Source organism: Rhincodon typus, chromosome 21 (assembly GCF_021869965.1).
Source record: "Rhincodon typus isolate 14 chromosome 21, sRhiTyp1.1, whole genome shotgun sequence".
Taxonomy (NCBI): domain Eukaryota; kingdom Metazoa; phylum Chordata; class Chondrichthyes; order Orectolobiformes; family Rhincodontidae; genus Rhincodon; species Rhincodon typus.
In genome coordinates, this window is record NC_063352.1 from 35,319,955 (window position 1) to 35,337,943 (window position 17,989).

The following is a 17,989-nucleotide window of genomic DNA, read 5'->3' on the forward strand; positions in this document are numbered from 1 at the left end:
GCAGCAACCAAGTCCATCAAGTTGATGTAATTCTACCCAAAGGCTTGAAGAATGGTGGTGTTACCCCACAAACTAATCGCCATGAATTTTTCATGGTATGCTCAGAACAGGGCCGTATTCCATAGGATCTTCATGATGCAGTTATCGCCATACTGTACAAAAACAAAAAGTAGAGAAGTCAGACTATTCCACCTACCATGGAGTCACCCTCCATTCCATTACTGGGAAGATCCCAGCTAAAACACTTCTGAACAGAATTGTGCCTTCCATTGCAAAAGAACAACTCCCAGAGAGCCAATTCAGCTTCAGAGTAAGTAAAGGCACCTCAAACATGGTTACTGTATACAGACAAAAGAAAAATAAAAGCATTGCAAGCAAAATAAAAGGCCTGTATGTCACTTTCATAGACCTTACCAATACATCTGGCACCATGTGGAGGTGGACTTTGAAAAAATCTTCGGAAAACCTAGATGCCCCCTCAGATTCCTGGCCTTGGTTAAATTGTTTCAGAAAAATCAACATGAATAGGTCCAGCACAACAGTTACTCTCAACTATTTTCCAGTCTTCAATGGCACAAAGTAGGCTGGCCCTGAACTTATCCATCATTTTTAGCAGGTCGTTAAAACAGGCAATAGAAGTCCTCAAGAAGAGTTTACAAACAATTCTGGACTGACAGGAGGTGTTTTCAATTTCCGGTGTCTTCAAGTTCACAAAGACATAGCAGACTCTCATTGGTGAATTTTTTTTGATGTCTGTTCTCTTCTTGGCTTTATCTTATTTGATAGATAAGTGGGCAATAGTTTTTCAAAAGGAAACAGTGCAATCAAATCAGTAGACTCTAGAAACAAGTGTGAAGCAACCAGTGTCTTTGGGGATAGACCAAAGCGTATGAACCAGCAGTCCTTACCACCTCAATGTACAACAGAGTTATGACTCCTGCACTGCTGTCACGGGCTCCCTCCATAGTGCTTCTGTAGAATCCTCAAGATCCACTGGCAGGACCACATCACAAACACTCAAGTCCTGGAAATGGTCAATGTCAGGAGTCGAAGTCCTTGTGCAAAGTCAACTGCATTGGTGTTCAGTGTCCAGACTGATGACAAGAGAGTGGCTCCTGTGGAATGAACTACCAGAGAAAGTGAGGGGTGCAGGTACAGTTACAACGTTTAAGACATTTGGATAAGTTCACGAAAAGGAAAGGTTTGGAGAGATATGGGCCAAATGCAGACTGGTGGGACTCATTTAATTTGGGAACATGGTCAGCATGGAATGCTTGGATTGAAGGGTCTACTTCCATACAGCGTGGAAATAACTACGAAGAGAGTGAAGATTGTTAAACTGATCAGAGGGGCCCCTTACAAACATTAAAGAACTTCATGCCATAATCACCACCAATGGAAAATGCAGACTATAGATCGAGATGCCTGGTAGTACTACAGACACCTTTGAGACTGAGAAAAGGACCAGCATGAAAGGAGAGTGGAGACAGAACCAACTGATCCTGGCAGCAATTACACCTTGACTTGTACCCACAGAGAATCTGGGCACAAAATCGGTCTAAAAACACTGAGTGCAGCTTTCCCAAGTTCCTGAGTAATACCAGACTTGAAATGTTAACTCTCTCTCTCTCTACAGATGCTGCCTGACCAGCTGGGGTTTCTCCAGTACTTTTGTTCTGAAGAAAGATCTTTGTCTGAAGAAATATTTGCATTATTTACAACTACGGGTAGGCGCCTGATGTCTGGAGAGTGGCTAATGTTGCACCTTTAACAAAAGTTGTAAGGAGAACTGGGGAACTGTTAGACTCGCAGGCCTATTTCGATTGTGGGTAAATTGTTGGAGGTGATTATAAAAAGGTAAGAGTTATGGACAGTTAGAGAGGCAAAAATTGATTAGGAATAGTCAGCATGGTTTTGTGTGAGGAAAATAGTGTCTCGCAAACTTGACCGCGTTTGAAGAAGGTACCAAAAAAGGTTGATGGCAGAGCAATAGACGCTGTTTATTTGGATTTTGGTAAAGCCTTTGAGAAGGTTCTGCATGGTACACCAATTAGTAAAGTTCGGTCACATGGAATTCAGGGGGAGCCTGTCAATTGGATACATAATTGACTTAACAGCAGGAGATTGAGTATAATGGTGAAGGGTTGCTCCTCAGCCTGGAAGCCTGTGACCAGCCGTGTTTCACAGGGACTAGTTCTGGGTCCTCTTTTGTCAATTATGTAAAATGATTTGGAAGAGAATAAAGAAGGCATGGTTAGTAAATTTGCAGATGACACCAAAATTGGTGGCATTGTTGACAGTGAAGGTTTTCTAAGATTACAAACAGATCTTGATCAAATGGGTCAATAATAAAAAAAAAGGCTGAGAAATGGCAGATGGAGTTCAACCCGAATAAAAACGAGGTATTGCATTTTGGTACAACAAACAAGGGTACAGCTTACACAATTAATAGTAGGGCCTTGGGTAGAGTTGTAGAACAGAGGGAGCTAGGGATGCAAGTACAGAATTCTTTAAAGATTGCATCACATAAATAGACAGGGTGGTCAGAAAGGCACTTGGCACACTTGCCTTCATTGCTCAGTCCTTCAGGTATAGGAGTTGGGATGTTATGTTGAGGACATTGGTGAGGCTTCTTCTGGTCACCCAGTTATTGGAAGGATATCAAGTTGGAGAGGGTTCAGAAGAGATTTACCAGGATGTTGCTGGGTATGGAAGGTTTGAGTTATAAGGAAAGGCAGGATAGGCTGTGACTTTTTCCCCAATGGAGCGTAGGAGGTTGAGAGGTGATCTGATACAAGTTTATAAAATAATGAGGTATAGATAGAGTCGGTGGTAGTTGCCTTTTCCCTAAGATGGGGAATTTCAAGACTAGGGGGCACATTAAGGTGAGCAGAGAGAGATTCAAATTAAAAAAAAAAGAGGCAATTTAAAAAAAAAGACAAAAGGTGGTTCGCTTGCGAAATAAACTTCCTGATGAATTGGTGGATGTGGGTACAATTACAATTACAATATTTAAAAGACATTTAGATAGATACACAAATAGGAAAGGTTTGGAGGCATATAGACCAAGAGCAAGCAAGTGGGACTAGTTTAGTTTAGGGTTATGTTCGCATGGACGGGTTGGACCAAAAGAGTCTGTTTCCGTGCTGTATGACTATGACTCTGAACGTCAGGAGAATGATGAACAGCAACTACAGACCAATGCTTTGTTTTATTACTATCACATCTTGTGTCTTCAGTCAAACTTTCATTTCATCTCCTATGCTCACCCTCTGTCCCCACCAAAAACACTTTTTTAAACAGCATACACCCATTCCCATTTTTACCTTTGTTTGGTTCTGAACAGTTGTCATCTTAGGCTCAATGTTAACTGAGTCTCCTTCCACAGATGCTTCCAGATCAGCTGAGATCCTCTGGCACTCTCTCAAACTGCCAGCATCTGCAATGTTTTGCTTTTATGCAAAAATGACAAAACTGAAGTGATTGCAAAAAAACAATCTTGGTTTAACCAAGCTATTTGATCATGTGAACTAACGATCTTGCACTTACTCCTCCTCTCCTCTGGACACATGCTCCACTTCATAGTGCTAGCCACAGATCCTTGAAAATGCAGTCAATGTATGTTATTAGGGGCATTTCCATTGACAGTCCCTTGCACCCCACTTTGCCAATTGACTATTTAAAGTATTAAAGAACACCCGTCAGGTGACTTCAACTCAAAAGTAATTTCCTAGTTGTGTATGCAGCCTCCATTTTGATTCACACCAACACTGAGTATATTAAATTGTTAAGCACCACCCACTTTAAAGCAAACAGCACTTTCAGCAATTCACTACAAAAGTGGAGCTCTGGGCTAATGTACACAAGCTAGGAGCAAGGCATCTTCTGTTGACTGAAATGCAATTACTGCTATGAAAAAGCATAAATCAAAGACAATCAAGACGATCATGTTAGAGTCTGAAAAATTGAGCTTCAATAACAATGGCAGATACAACTGTCAGACTTGGACACCTGTTTGTCTCTCCAACCCAAGGGACAATTGCATACACATATGCACATGCCCGTGGCATAAAGCTCAAATCCTTTACTGCTGTGACAAAAGATTCTTCTCAGTTATTTAATGGATACTAATTTTCTGGACCCACTTAATTTCTCCAGCTCTTGCCAGTCATTAATCACATTTTCATATAATGATGATTTATTAACGTAAACTGCAATGAGCTCCATGATGTTACTTTAGGTCAAATATCACAAAGTACACTCAGTCTGGGGAGCATACCTCAATACTCAACAAGTTTCTGCTCACTTATTTCCATTTTAACACATTACCTTTTGTTAGAAATAATGACAGTAGCAAGTACAGAGAGTTGGGTACTGTCAATCGACATCCCATCTCATGTACCCCAAGACAACCTGTTCAGGTATTTTAAAAATGACATCACTACATCAGTAAGAGAGATCAGATTCTTCCCAAAAAAACTAAAACAAAACAATAGATGTTTTATCATATGCCAGTCACAGATTAGGCCCGAGGATGACCATTCAGCCCATTTTTATTCAACCATACAAATGATTCTACAGCTCCCTCTGCAGCATCCAGATGGTGGTAGACAATTTGATAGATTATTTTCTATTGCAAATAATTGAACTAGGGAGGCTGGAAATCAAACAAAACCAAAGTACTGGAGAAACTCAACAGGTCTGGCAGCATCTGTAGAAAGGAAAATAGTTAAGTCGTTTAAGTCCAGTGACCCATCACCATAACGACATTCTGTTCTAACAAAAAAGGTCACTAGATCTGAAACATTTAATGGTTTTTCTCTCCACAGCTGCTGCCAGAACTGCAGAGTTTCTCCAGCACTTTGTTTTTGTACCCGATATTAATCTAAAGTTTGACTTGTATTTAGCTTGAGGTGGTGACCTCTTGTACAGCTCCTGCAATTTAAAATGCTTACTAGATCTACCCCTTCTACACCATTTACCATCTTACACAGCAGCTGCAAGACTCCTACCAAGACGTTTTGTAAGACTGAAAGGCCCAAGTGTCTCCAATATTTGTATAGGCTAAGTCACCCCGCAAACTCCAATGGCAATTGGAACACAGCAACTTGCCCTGTTAACCCAATCACAACTGTGCTCTTCCCTTCTCACGTGTGAAATAAACGGCAATTCATGTAAATGGTAAGGTAGTGCAGCTATGTTGCTGAATTAAGAACTCAGGATAAATTCCTATTCCAGTATAGTAGTTTGAGATTCCAATTCAACTTTTAAAAAAAAAATCTGAAATTCTTGGCCTCAATAAAAGTGACCACAAAAGCAGCCAGAATGTCACAAAAACCCAACTGGTTCATTAACTGCTTTTAGAGCAAGGAACCTGTGCTATTCTTACCAGATCTACAAGTCTTCAGCCCCACATTACCCTGATTGGAGGGCAGTTGGAACTTCAAAGTTCAGCTACATCAAATAAGTAGAAAATCAGCAATAAATTCCAGCCTTGCCAACCACACCCACATTCTGAAAATTAAAACAGTAACAATACTTGTGTAACTAATTGTTCGTGTTATCAGAAAATTTCCGATTATCTACATGAAATCATAATGCTGAGCTCAGCACCAAATCCCAGAATGAGCTGATTAAGCATTGCTGACCTGTTCTCATACATACGTGTTACTGTGCGAAACCCAAATCCAGGCTTCTTCTGCCAGGTTATAGGCTCCTAGTATGGAGGTCAGATTGGCTGATTTGCAAGCATTAAATCAAGTCATATAGGGCTCTTCACTCAGTTCATTTGCATTGCAACAATACAAACTGATGGAAAAATTTGTGTCTTCGACTTTTACATTGAACGTTATGGCTGCAAGGTAGATCAGCTCTATTTCTCATTGCAACATGCTTGTTGTGGGAGGCAACAGGAAACAGAACAGCTTATGATAAAAACTGTTTGTGAAACCAGAGCGAACCAAGAAACAAAACAATGCAATATGCAAAAACGAGATAACAAGGTGTAGAGCTGGATGAACACAGCAGGCCAAGCAGCATCAGAGGAGCAGGAAGGCTGATGTTTCGGGCCTAGACCCTTCTTCAGAAAGCCTTGTTATCTCAGATTCTCCAGCATCTGCAGTTCCTACTATCTCTGAAACAATTTTAATCCCACTGCGAAGCCTCTTCTAAGGATGCCTACCCTGAAGAAGTTACCCTCCTCCCTCCAGAAAAACCTCAGTGGATCTCTCTCCCACTGCAACTCTCTCGTAATCTCTTCGGCCTTGAAACTGCTCGACCACGTCCTGAAGCAAACCAGGTACTACAGCCACATCACCTTTCTTAGTACCTGCCTATGGAACCAGATCATCCCCAATGGACTACAGTCCACATTCAGGCCTTCCCAATTTGGCCCCAACTGTGACAATGTCTACATTCAGAACATTGAGATCCTTCAGAAGCGTTTCTCCCTGCGACTCCTGAAACACATTTATTTCAGAACCCCCTTCCCCTCCCCCATTTCTGAAGGAGGGTCTAGGCCCGAAACGTCAGCCTTCCTGCTCCTCTGATGCTGCTTGGCCTGCTGTGTTCATCCAGCTCTACACCTTGTTATCTCAGATTCTCCAGCATCTGCAGTTCCTACTATCTCTGAAACATTTCCATTGTAAGTCATTTAAACTGGGGCCTGTCTCAAGGAAGCTTGACCAAAGGAACTTTGTGGCCATACTGCTTCATCACAGGTATCCAGTTGAACAGTTTGAAAAACTACAGTTTGCAATGAGTATTGTCTGAAAAATCACAGCTACCCACACTGCCAATGTGCTCATAGAGACCACAAGCTTTTGGAGCACTGCTCCTTTGTCAGTTGAAGTCAGGAGCTGCACTTCGGAAGTTTGAGATTTCAAATAAACCTGTCGGACTATAACCAGTGGTCTTGTGGCTTTTGACCTTGTCCATCCCAGTCCAACTCCAGCACCTCCACACCTCAGTAGAGAGAAGCCAGGTACATTGTAACCTGGAATAATAAAGCAGGATTTCATGCAAGTCCAGCAGCAGGTATTTCTGGCTTAAATATTATATCCCAAGAATAACATTGAATGAACAGAAAATTAATAAAAATGTACTAAACTAGTTAAAATGAGGAATGCCTGAGAGTTACAATGAACTTGGTTTCAGCACTAAGAATATAGTGAAGTCATCAAAATAGCGCATTGTGATAGACAGCCAAATCTACAGAGCATCAGTTAAGCTGCACTGGGGTTTTACAACACACTGTACAGATCACAATCATACACTGTTCTATTCTGGTCGCCATGTTGCAAGAAACCATCACACTGAACTAGTTTTAACTAACTGATCCCAATAAGAATGAGCTGTAAGAGTTAAATAATCTGCAGCAATGACTATAAACACATCAACCACCATAAACAGAAAATCACTGAGATAAGGGTATAGGAACTTCGTCTATATTGAATATAAATAATAAAATAAAAGAGGATGCTAGAAATCAGGAATAAAAAAAAAGAGAAAGAATGAAAGAACAGGAAGTCAAACAGAATTTGCCAAAAGGAGAAGCAGTTAACATTTCAGACCTTGAACTTTCATCAGAACCAAATAAAATTAGAAATGTAATGGTTCTAAAGTAAATATTAAGGAAGAGATGGGATGAATAAGAGAGCATCTGAGATAAGATAAAGGCTGGACAGATTAAACTACTAAAATGTTTCACTGTCCAAGTCAAAGTGGTAACAGGACAAGTAAAAAGGAACGAAGGACGTGTTTAGAGGAGGGTGTGTGAATAGCAGTACAGCAGTCATCAAATGCAAAAAAAATTTTAAGAAATGAGCAAACAGGGAAAAGTAACTGAAATAAAAGAAATCAAAAGATTATGTAAGATGATAACATTCAAATATTGAATCCAGAAGGCTGTAAAGTACCACACTGAAAGAGGAGAGGCTGTTCCTCAAGTTTATCTTCAGTATCCAATACTCTTGTAGCCCACCCTCCCTCCAACACTCTTAATCTCCCTAAAACCCATTGTTTCTAACTTTACAGTTCTGCAACGTCACAGATCTTGCTCATTTCGCTCAATAAACAAATACTCTCAGGTCAAGTTGAATATAAAAGTAGAAAATTCTGGATTATAAAATGAAATACTAAACTCACTTCAGTGGGCAACAACTTACCAAGCTCAAATTGGCAGTGTTTCCACATCTTGCAGTATTTGCAATTTCAAAGTAATCAATTAGCATCGGGAATGTAGCAAAGTGATCACAGGAGACCAAGGACTTATAGTATTGGGATAGTGGTAAATGGACAATCAATTTGCAACTTTTCATTTTTATCATTTTTCTCAGACTAAAATAATTTTATAGAAAAGGAGGAACACTGGCTTAAGGTGGCCACTTTGACCATCAGATCAGGTTGAGCTGAACTTTAATGAAATGACGGATAGACAAAGACCCAATTTGAACTGAAGTTACCAAGTTATCAAAATGACTGAAACTATCACTCATATAAAACTCATGTTTGATACACAGCTTTCTGGAAGTTCCACATATTTGGATGAAAGACTTTTCTACAATATATGTAACTTTAGAAAAAATGAAGCTAGTCATGAGAATACCCAAAGGAACTATATTTCAGGCAATTACTTATGGGTACAGTAGAGAGAAGAAAAATGATGGATTTATAACAGCTTGAATTGAAAGACTCTCAGCCTCTCACAACATCCAGTGACAAGACAAACTGGGGAAACATTTATTCACCGAACTAAAAAAAAAACTACAAATTTCACTACAGTAAAGGACACAATTAATTAAACAACTGTAGTCTCAGGTTTAAACAAATGGCAAGGTTTTTTTTAAACTGCATATTCTTAATTTCTTTCTTATACAATATACACTGTCCCTTTTGTTTGCATGCATGCATTTGATGACATGCTTTAAATCAATTTTCCTTAGGGTAAGCAAATAATAAAATTCCTCCTATTCAATCAAGGAACCTTACTGGCCCCTTGATTCTGAAAGAGTGAAATACATTTTAGTAAGTTTAACAGTTACATACTAAAATGAATTTAAAAATTTTGTTGCAGCTGAGGGAATTGGAAAGAAGCTAATTCATCTTTCCTCACTGGTTGCAACAGAAATAGACTTACAAATCTGGAAGAACTCAAATGAAACATTTGAAGCAATATACCAAAAAACGGGGAAACTGAAATTCAAAATGGATTTTAAAATATTATATTGGATAATTCAGGGGACTGGAGAAGCAAGATTGAACAGAGTCGAGGATGGAAAGTCTGTTGCATACAGCATTCCATACTGCAATTGTGGTGAAAATTTTCCAGCCCCACTTTCACCCCATACTCCACTTCTTTGTCATGTAAAGTATTCTTCGAGAATTCCATTTCCCACAAATCATCTGCCATAGTGAGAAATGTCATCAGTCTCTTCCCTCAAAATCAAATAATCTGTCTTTGGGTGATATTGAAAAATTTGCAACGACATATGAACTCCCAGTGGAGTGGTTGCTTGCTGTTTACATACCAGTAACTATAGCCAAGAGATTCAAGTTAAATATGAAATGTTAAAAGTGACATGGCTCAGGAGAATCTGAAATTTATAGCACCGGAAGAAGTAGTTTTCTCAGTTGTGCATGTTGCCATAAAGAAAGGTTACCCAGGCCAGTCCCACTTTTCAACTCTTGGTTCACAACCCTGGAGTTGGAGGTCTTCAAGTATAAATTCTGTTTTCTTTCCCCGCAGACACGAGTACTTCTGCTTTTACCATGCTTTCGGGCATTGAGGATCAGACTCCCATCATCCTCAAATTTTTCAACTCCTCTCTAATATTTCTGAATATTTTAAAAATTTAAGCTCAGGATATTGACCTCTCTGCTAATCAAAAGCAAGGAAGAGCCTTTGTTGGTCACTTTTTTAAAAAAGAAAACTTGTGTAGGATATCAGCATTGTTGGCAAAACCAGTATTTGTTGCAGGTCCTATTAGTGCCCTAGAGGTGGTGATGATGAGCTGCCTTCTTGAACCTCTTTTGTCCATCTGGCAGAGTCCAGTGTTTCAGGCTTTTAGCAGTGCAACAGGGAAGGGGAGTTAGGGTGGCTTGGAGGGGAACTTACCCTCCATGGTGTGATCCCCGTGAAATTAAATTTCCTCTTTTTCCTTGGTCAGTACAGCCACAACCAACCCAAATCTTTCCTCAGTTAAAATTTTCCAATTCTGCCAACATTAGTAAAATTTCCTCTTCAGGGTGAGAGCTGTGTACATTTAGCACCACATGACACTGAGCAGTCAGAGGAATGTCTGGGTAGATTTGAAACATGAAGGATGGAACTTCAGTTGGAACCCAAGCACAGCAAGTTGGGGCCAGAGGCACAGGCATGAAAGAACCCCACCAACACCAGGCTGTGGAAGAGCTTTGGTAAACATCTTAAGCTAGGAGGGAAATGAATAGTAATGAAAGGAAACAAGATAGAAAGGCAAAATGGAAATTACAGGGAGAAGAGCAGAACTTCATTAAGCATTCCTGGAAAAGGTGCAACAGTAAATTAGAATACCTAAACAAAAGCAAAATGATGCAGCTGCTGGAAAAAAACCGAGCCCATCTGGCAGCATTTGTAAAGACAAACAGATCAACATAAAACAGCAACTGCTTTTCTCCAGAGACACTAATAGATGGTTTAACAGCATCTGCAATATTTTGTTTTTGTTTTAATTTTGTACAGCTTGAATATAACCTCTTCAGTACATTGTGCCTCCCCAAATAAAAATGTAAGCATCCCATATGCCTTCATAGCCAGTCATACTACCTCTAGCAAACTGAATATTAATTTCAACGTTTCTCTGCTCCTCTAGACTTGAACTAATTAGTTGTCAGACTAAAGGCTCAACTGAAAGTCACCTCCAATGTCGTGAATCGGAATATCTACAATCTGAATTGTTGTTTATTCACAAAATGGACAAAACGCCAGGTTATTACCTCATGGCATTTCAAGTACCTACAACGACAATTCATACCTTGCTAAATTAGAAGCCCTCTGCTCCATGCCAGAGTAGCAACAATGCTGCATGAACCAGTACGGCAGGGTAACAGATTGTGAGGCATGCAGCTGGTGTGAGGGCTCAATGACAGCATGACGATTCCTTCAGCAATGTCACTGAAATCCGTAAATTCAAAGAAAGTATTTGTGGGACCTGTCTGTAGAGATGACACTTTGCTCCTTTATTTCAAAATTACCACTACCAAAAGTTTCATTTTAATGAGCTGCAAACCATAGACCTCTAATGGCTATATAGGTTTAAATCATCTAGTTGATTTTCAGTTAACATCATGCTACAAATAAATCTGCTAAGGAAAATGCTGAGAATTTACTGATTTGCAAATATCATCTGAACCCTCAGCTCATTGCTTTGTAAACAGGGGAAACCAGCAAAACAAATAAAAATTTATGTAAACGAAAGTACATTTGCCACAGTTTCAAATACATGGGCCTCAAGGGCAACCTATGGATCAAAGGTTGCAGTTGAATACACTAGCCAATCACAGACACGTACCCCACTGCAAACATTTCCAGCTCAACAGAAGATTAGAAAATATCAGAAATCAAAGTTCTGTTGCGAACTGTGGAAAAGTATAGTCATTTCATTTTTGTACATTCAGCTTGGAGAATTTGTGCTGTATATCCCATAATTCTATAAATTAAAAGGAGGTCAAGGAATTTAATGTATGTACTATTTCATGCTGCTCAGCCATTGCCAAATCCATTTTGTAAAAGAAAAATCAGACTCAAAAGTATTGCCATCAGGGAGAATTAGCATGGTAGGATCAAGGATTCAATTAGAAAGCTTATTCTCCAGGTTACACAAACTTGCATAAAACTGAAGTGAACCGAAGCAAACCAAAACTAAGAACTGAAAACATCAAAAGAACCAGCCAGATGAAAAAGATGCCAGTGAACAGAGTTCAATGAGTACCACAAAAAAAAGTAGATATACTCCCTTCCACGAATTCCTTTCAATCTTGGGCAACAGCACATCCCTACTCAATTAGTTCAATGCATTCTATGCTCACTTAGAACAGAAGAGCAGTGAAACAATATCATCTGTCCCATCAGCCTCAGATGCACCTGTATCCTCGGTCACCGCAGCAGCCGTTAGATCAGTCTTCTTAAGGGTGAACCCACGAAAAAGTGACTGGCCTGGATGGAGTACCCAGCCGTGCACTCAGATCTTGTGCAGACCAGCTGGCAAGAGTGTATTCAACAACAATTGAATACATAAGTTTATTGGTTTCAATTATGTATCCAATTGGATAAATACGAGATATTGCATTTTGGTACAACAGACAAGGGTAGAGCTTATATAATTAATGGTAGAACCATGATAATCCTCAACACCAGTGGTCCACAAAGCTTCCTACTAAACTCCTTCTACACATACGACTGTGGCCAGATTCTGCCCCAACTCCATTTACAAGTTTGCAGCCGTAAACTTGCACCACCGTTGCAAGTTGGACCTCAAATAACAATGAGACAGAGTACAGGAAAGAGATAATGCTTAGCGGCATAGTGTAAAGACAATATTCTCTCCATGAACGTCAGCAAAAAAATGGAGGAGCTGGTCATTATCTTCAGGAAGCAGAGTGGAGAGCATGCCTGTCTGCATCAATGGTGCAGAGGTGGAGATGGTCAGAGCGTCAAATTCCAAGCAGTGATGGTCACTAACAATCTGCCCTGGCCCACCCACGTTGACACTACAGTCAAAAAAAAGCACAGCAACACCTCTACTTACTCAGGAGGCTAGGGAAATTCAGCTTGTCCATAAAGACACTTAATTTCTTTTATAAATGCACTATACAAAGCAACCCAACTGGACACATCACTGCATGGTATGGCAACTGCTTTTCCCAAGACCAAAAGAAACTACGAAGTTGTGTACACAGCCCAGTCCATCATGCAAACCAGCCTCCCATCCGTTGACTTCATCTGTACTTCCTGCTGCATTGGGAAAGAAACAACATCATCAAAGACTACTCCCACCCGTTTGTACTCTCTCTTCCATTGGGCAGAAAATATAAAAAGTTTAGGTACAAGTACGAACAGCTTCTTCCCACTATTATCAGACTTTTGAATGTACTTTTTCTAAATGTTCTCTCTCTCTCTCTCCACACATTCTCAGCAGCTGTAACATTATCCTGCACTCTGTTCTGTTACCCTGACGCACTTGTATAGTATGATCTGCCTGTAAAGCACACAAGACAACACTTCTCATTGTACCTCTGTTATGTGACAGTAATAAATCAAAATCAATTGCCAGAGAATGTGGGGAAGCAATTAAAAGCTAATACAATACCGACAGATAGCCAGAGAGCACAAATATTGGATCCAGACCTTTGCTATACAGTCAACTATCTACTTTAAAAAAAAACCAGGGTTGAGGGGTGGGGAAGGAAGAGAAGCTGAGCTTCTTGAAAGCAGCTTCATTAACCAGGATTCCCACTTCAACATTAACACTCAGTTAAACAAAGGCCCTGACTACCACTTTAATATCTTACCAGAAAGGGAATGCCTCAGACACTGCAGGAATCCCTCAGTATTGCATTGGTACATCAGCTTCAGGAGACCATTCTAATCATGGTGATGATGGTAAAACTTGCAACATATTACTCAAATGAGTAAACTAGAGATTGAGAATAGACCAAAACAACTCCGAAGAAAATCTCCATTGAACTTTGTGCTGACAGTATCAGAAAGTGAAGTTACTAACTGAACAAGCACTGGACATTTTAGGAAAAAATATAGACAACTGGAGGGAAGATTTCTCTGTGCCATATCAATCATGTACTTGCCTCAAAACAGATGAAATCCTCAAACTCCTCAGTACAGGGTAACACATTATCCTCATTCCCAATTCCAGCATCATAGTTCTGGCTATCAGAATCTGTGGGAACAAAAAGTACAAACAGTAAATTTCAAGGGACCGAATTAATCCTTTCTTTGAGTTGACTCAGAGTCAGTGCAGGTTTAAGGGTTGACAATTTTGAAGGGGATACATGTCCTACATGGATTCTAACATATGTTTGGCAAAAATCCAAGAGTTCAATGGTAGGAAGCAACAGATAAGGGTCAAACTGCACTTTAGTGGCTGAAAAGCGGTTTTAAGTAAGATTCAACAGGTCTTGAACAAAATCTATTAGTATGTAACAATTAATTAGTCTTAAATATTCACAACATGATTAAGATGGTGTAAAAATTGATCAGGTGGTTCATAGCTAAAAGAATAGGAGTGCATTGCAGAAGATATTGACTGGTCAGGTGGACAGAGAAAAGTAACAAAAAGGAATTCAATTAGAAGTAAGAGGTTATACTTCTAGGGGCAGCAAACACAGCAGAACACAATAAATGGCAAGATACTACCATGGAGGATGTGATGTTTAAATACAAATCTATAGGTCCCTGAAGGTAGCGGCTAAAATATAAAAATCAGATTGTAAAGGGAGGTGCACTTTGTACATCTTCGTCATAAAAGAGAGTTAGGGAGGTTATGTTAGGACAGTATTGAACACTATATTTGACTGCAACTGGAGTATGGATCTGTAGCAATTAAAAGGTTTATTGCAGCAAGCCAGTTTAAACCAGAAGAAAACCTGACTTAGCTTGACTTTTAGAAAATGCTAAAAGTTGTGACTTATTGGAGAAAGGAATGCTGAGGAGAATTTTTTGGACCAGCAAGAACCAACCCAACAGATTTTGTGAACAAAGACTATGGAACAATTTTCTTCCCAACCAGGGAATTTATCTTTCCTGTTTATTTGTCCATATGTAAAGGGGAATTTAAAAGTTGAGTTTTAATTTGTAGAGTTTACTTAATTTAGTCAATAGTTTACTTAAATTTAGTCAATTGTTTACCTGTAGCCAGAATTGAAATACCTGTAATAAGTTGAGATTCTAGTTAAGTACAGAAATCTGGTCCTTGCTTTCTGACAAACTAGGTCTAAAAATCAGGTACTTTGAGAATTTTGCATATTTTGCCGATGCCTTCACAAGAAAAGAAAGAAAGAAAAGCAGGCAAACTGCCAGGGAGCAGAGGCTAAGAATGCCACTTTTTGGAAGGTGTTGAAAATAAAAAAAAAGGGGGAGAAATGCAAAGTAGAGAGGACATTTTTAAAGCTTTAACACAGGAGACAAAAGGAGTGAAATAAATGTACTCCGTATGAATGAATGGAAAATTTCTAGCTCCAGACTGCATTCACTTAGGATCTACTATAAAAAGGGGAAAAAAAACAGGGTATACAACCGTAATAAAACGGTCAATCATTAAATAAGATGGTGAAAAGATGCAGTTAAAGAAAGGTCAAACTGCCTGGCTTAAATCTTCCACCTTCATGCACATGTAACAAATGCATCAACTATAGACTTAACAGTCTGTGGAAGGACTGCTTAGGATTATGATTGTGCTAAGTTTGTCAGTTATTTTGCAAACAAAAAATCTGTTGCTAACTTATGAGCTCCACAGCTAACAGCAAATTATTGGAGCTGCAGGCTAATAAATTTCTAGGTCCTGATGCATTTCATTCTAGGATCTGCAACGAAGTGACCACGAAGTGACCAAATTAACATTTGGCATTAGCATTCCAAAATTCCTTAGATTTAAGGGAAGTTGTACTAGATTGGAAGTCAAACAACTCCTTTATTTTAAGAAGGGATAGGGAATGCAGAAAATTACAGGCAAGTTAGCTTAACATATGTCAGAGATGTTATAAGTGTTATGACGGGGAATAGCCGAACCCCTCTGATAATTAAACTAAAAAACAAGTCCCAATCTGTTATGATGGGATTAGGGGTTCCCTCGTAATAATCACCTCCCAAAATACCCAGAGAAGCACATCTTTCTCCTCGTAATCTATTAAGAGTGGTTAAAAGAAACAAAATCCCTGATTTCCACTTTACAAATAACAAGAAACAATTTATTTATTTAACCCGATGAATAAATTAACAAAAATTATAAATAAACATACAATTCCCCTTTAGACTAACTATGCTCTAACTGGTCTAAATTTTACTGGGATGCTGTTCAAAAAAGACAAGTCCCACTAATATAAACCCAATTAACAAGAAGCAATAAATTATAACTTAATCTCTCCAAGTTGTCCTCTGGAATATTCTGTTGTCTCCGTTCTCTTCATAAATGCCCTTCTTCGTTAGTTCTGCTGTCAGGGATGTTTTCTCTCTAATTTCTTCAATGAGGACTTTCAGCTATAATTCCATGGTACCTTTGATTAATTAGATGGGCTTTCTCTGAGAGCTGAATGGCGCTAACTCTGACAGGTGGCAGATGGCTCTCTTTCAGATGGCAGTTGGCTCTGCCAGATTTTCCAAATACCCTCGTCTTGCATACCCGTAAATGACAATCAAATTTTTATATAATTGATGGCGCTGGCAACCTGAAACCAGATTTAAATTTAATTGGCTGTATTTGGTGCTTCGTTTAAGTTAATTGGCCAAATTCAAACTCATTGTCACAACATCAAAACAAGACTGCTGTTTTGCCTGCCACCTGCAAGGCTTTTTTTGATACACTTGTTTTACTTTGAGGCTCTCTGTACTGGCAACTTCAGCTGCTGTTCACAGACAGAATTTTTTTTTTGTTTTTATTTCTAAATACAGACAAGTAAAGTCTCTTAAAGGAACTACACATTTTAGCTTCCTGCCTTCCGCTTCACAATCACCCTACCCAACTTTGTAACACAAGCTTCAATATTATTAAAAGACAGTACTTTGAACTTATCCAAGGGTTCTACTAATACAATCAGGTACTGTGATTTCCCTTTCACAAAACCATTTCTGGAGTTCTTTAAGAATGAAGTGATAAAAGCAGAACCAATGTACTATAGTAGTATTTCCAGAAGGCATTTGATAAGGTTTTAGAATCATAGAATCCTTAGCACAGAAAAAGGGGCCATTTGGCCCATCAAGTCTACAATGACCCCCGAAGAGCATCCACCCAGACACAACTCCCACCCTATTCTGTGCAACTCGGCATTTACCATGGCTAATCCATCTAGCCTGCACATCCCTGGACTATATACGGCAATTTAGCATGGCTAATTCACTTAACTACACATCTTCGGATAATCAAAAAATTTGCAAAGTAAATGCTTATGGTGCTGGGAATAACCAAGTAGCAAGGATAGACATTTGGCTAGTTAAGAAACAGTAGGCATCTAAATGGGTCATTTTCCAGTTGGCAAGATGCAATGGGTGGTATGCCACAGAGATCAGCACTGGGACCTCAACTGTTTATCCAAGTCATTTATATAAGTTGTAAAGGGACCAAATGTACGGTTGCTAAAATTTGCTGTCAAAGATAACAAATTAAATTGTGATGAGAATACATGGAGACTACCAGGGATTTGAGAAGTTTAACAAATGGGTTTTAGGATCTGGTAAATGGATTATAGATGCATAAAGTCTCCATTTCAGCACAAAACAAATGCCAGTTATCTAGTTGGTGAGAAATTTCAGAGGCCAGAGTTGCAGGTAGCTATAGAGATCATGTATACAATTCGTGAAAGTCAAGAATGTAGGTAAAATGACTAACTAGGACAGCTAACATAATCATATATTTCAATAGGAATTGAAAACAAAGTCCGAACGCTTGCTTCAGTTATACAAGGCATTGGTGAGACCACATCTGGTGTAACGCGCATAGCACTGGTCACATTTTTAAAAATTATGTAAATGCACTGGAAGTGGTTCAGAGGTTTACGAGACTGAATGGGCAGGCTGTCTTATGAGGAAGAGTCGGGCAAGCTTTAGAAGAGTAGAAGCGTCTTGGCTGAAACAAAGATTCATAATACAAGGCAGTCCTCAGGTTGTGAACAGGTTCCAATCTCGAGTCTGATTGCAAGTCAATTTGAACACAAGTTAGAACACAATGCAGGTTCTGCATAAATTGCCATTTAAGCAGGAGGAAACATTCGTATGTTAAATCTT

The 17,989-nt window shown here is 39.3% G+C and overlaps 1 protein-coding gene across 3 annotated transcripts in view; it reads right to left on the reverse strand.

The window, feature by feature from the left end:
- rab11fip3 (RAB11 family interacting protein 3 (class II)) overlaps positions 1–17,989 on the reverse strand; it is a 101,274-nt gene that overhangs the window by 37,978 nt on the left and 45,307 nt on the right. For all 3 annotated transcript variants that reach the window (XR_007264378.1, XM_048609471.1, XM_048609470.1), the window contains exon 3: positions 13,843–13,934. Coding sequence is in view for 2 of the 3 variants with exons in the window: in XM_048609471.1 (XP_048465428.1) it covers positions 13,843–13,934 (92 nt within the window). In the remaining variant the exon portion in view is untranslated. The remainder of the gene's footprint in view (positions 1–13,842; positions 13,935–17,989) is intronic.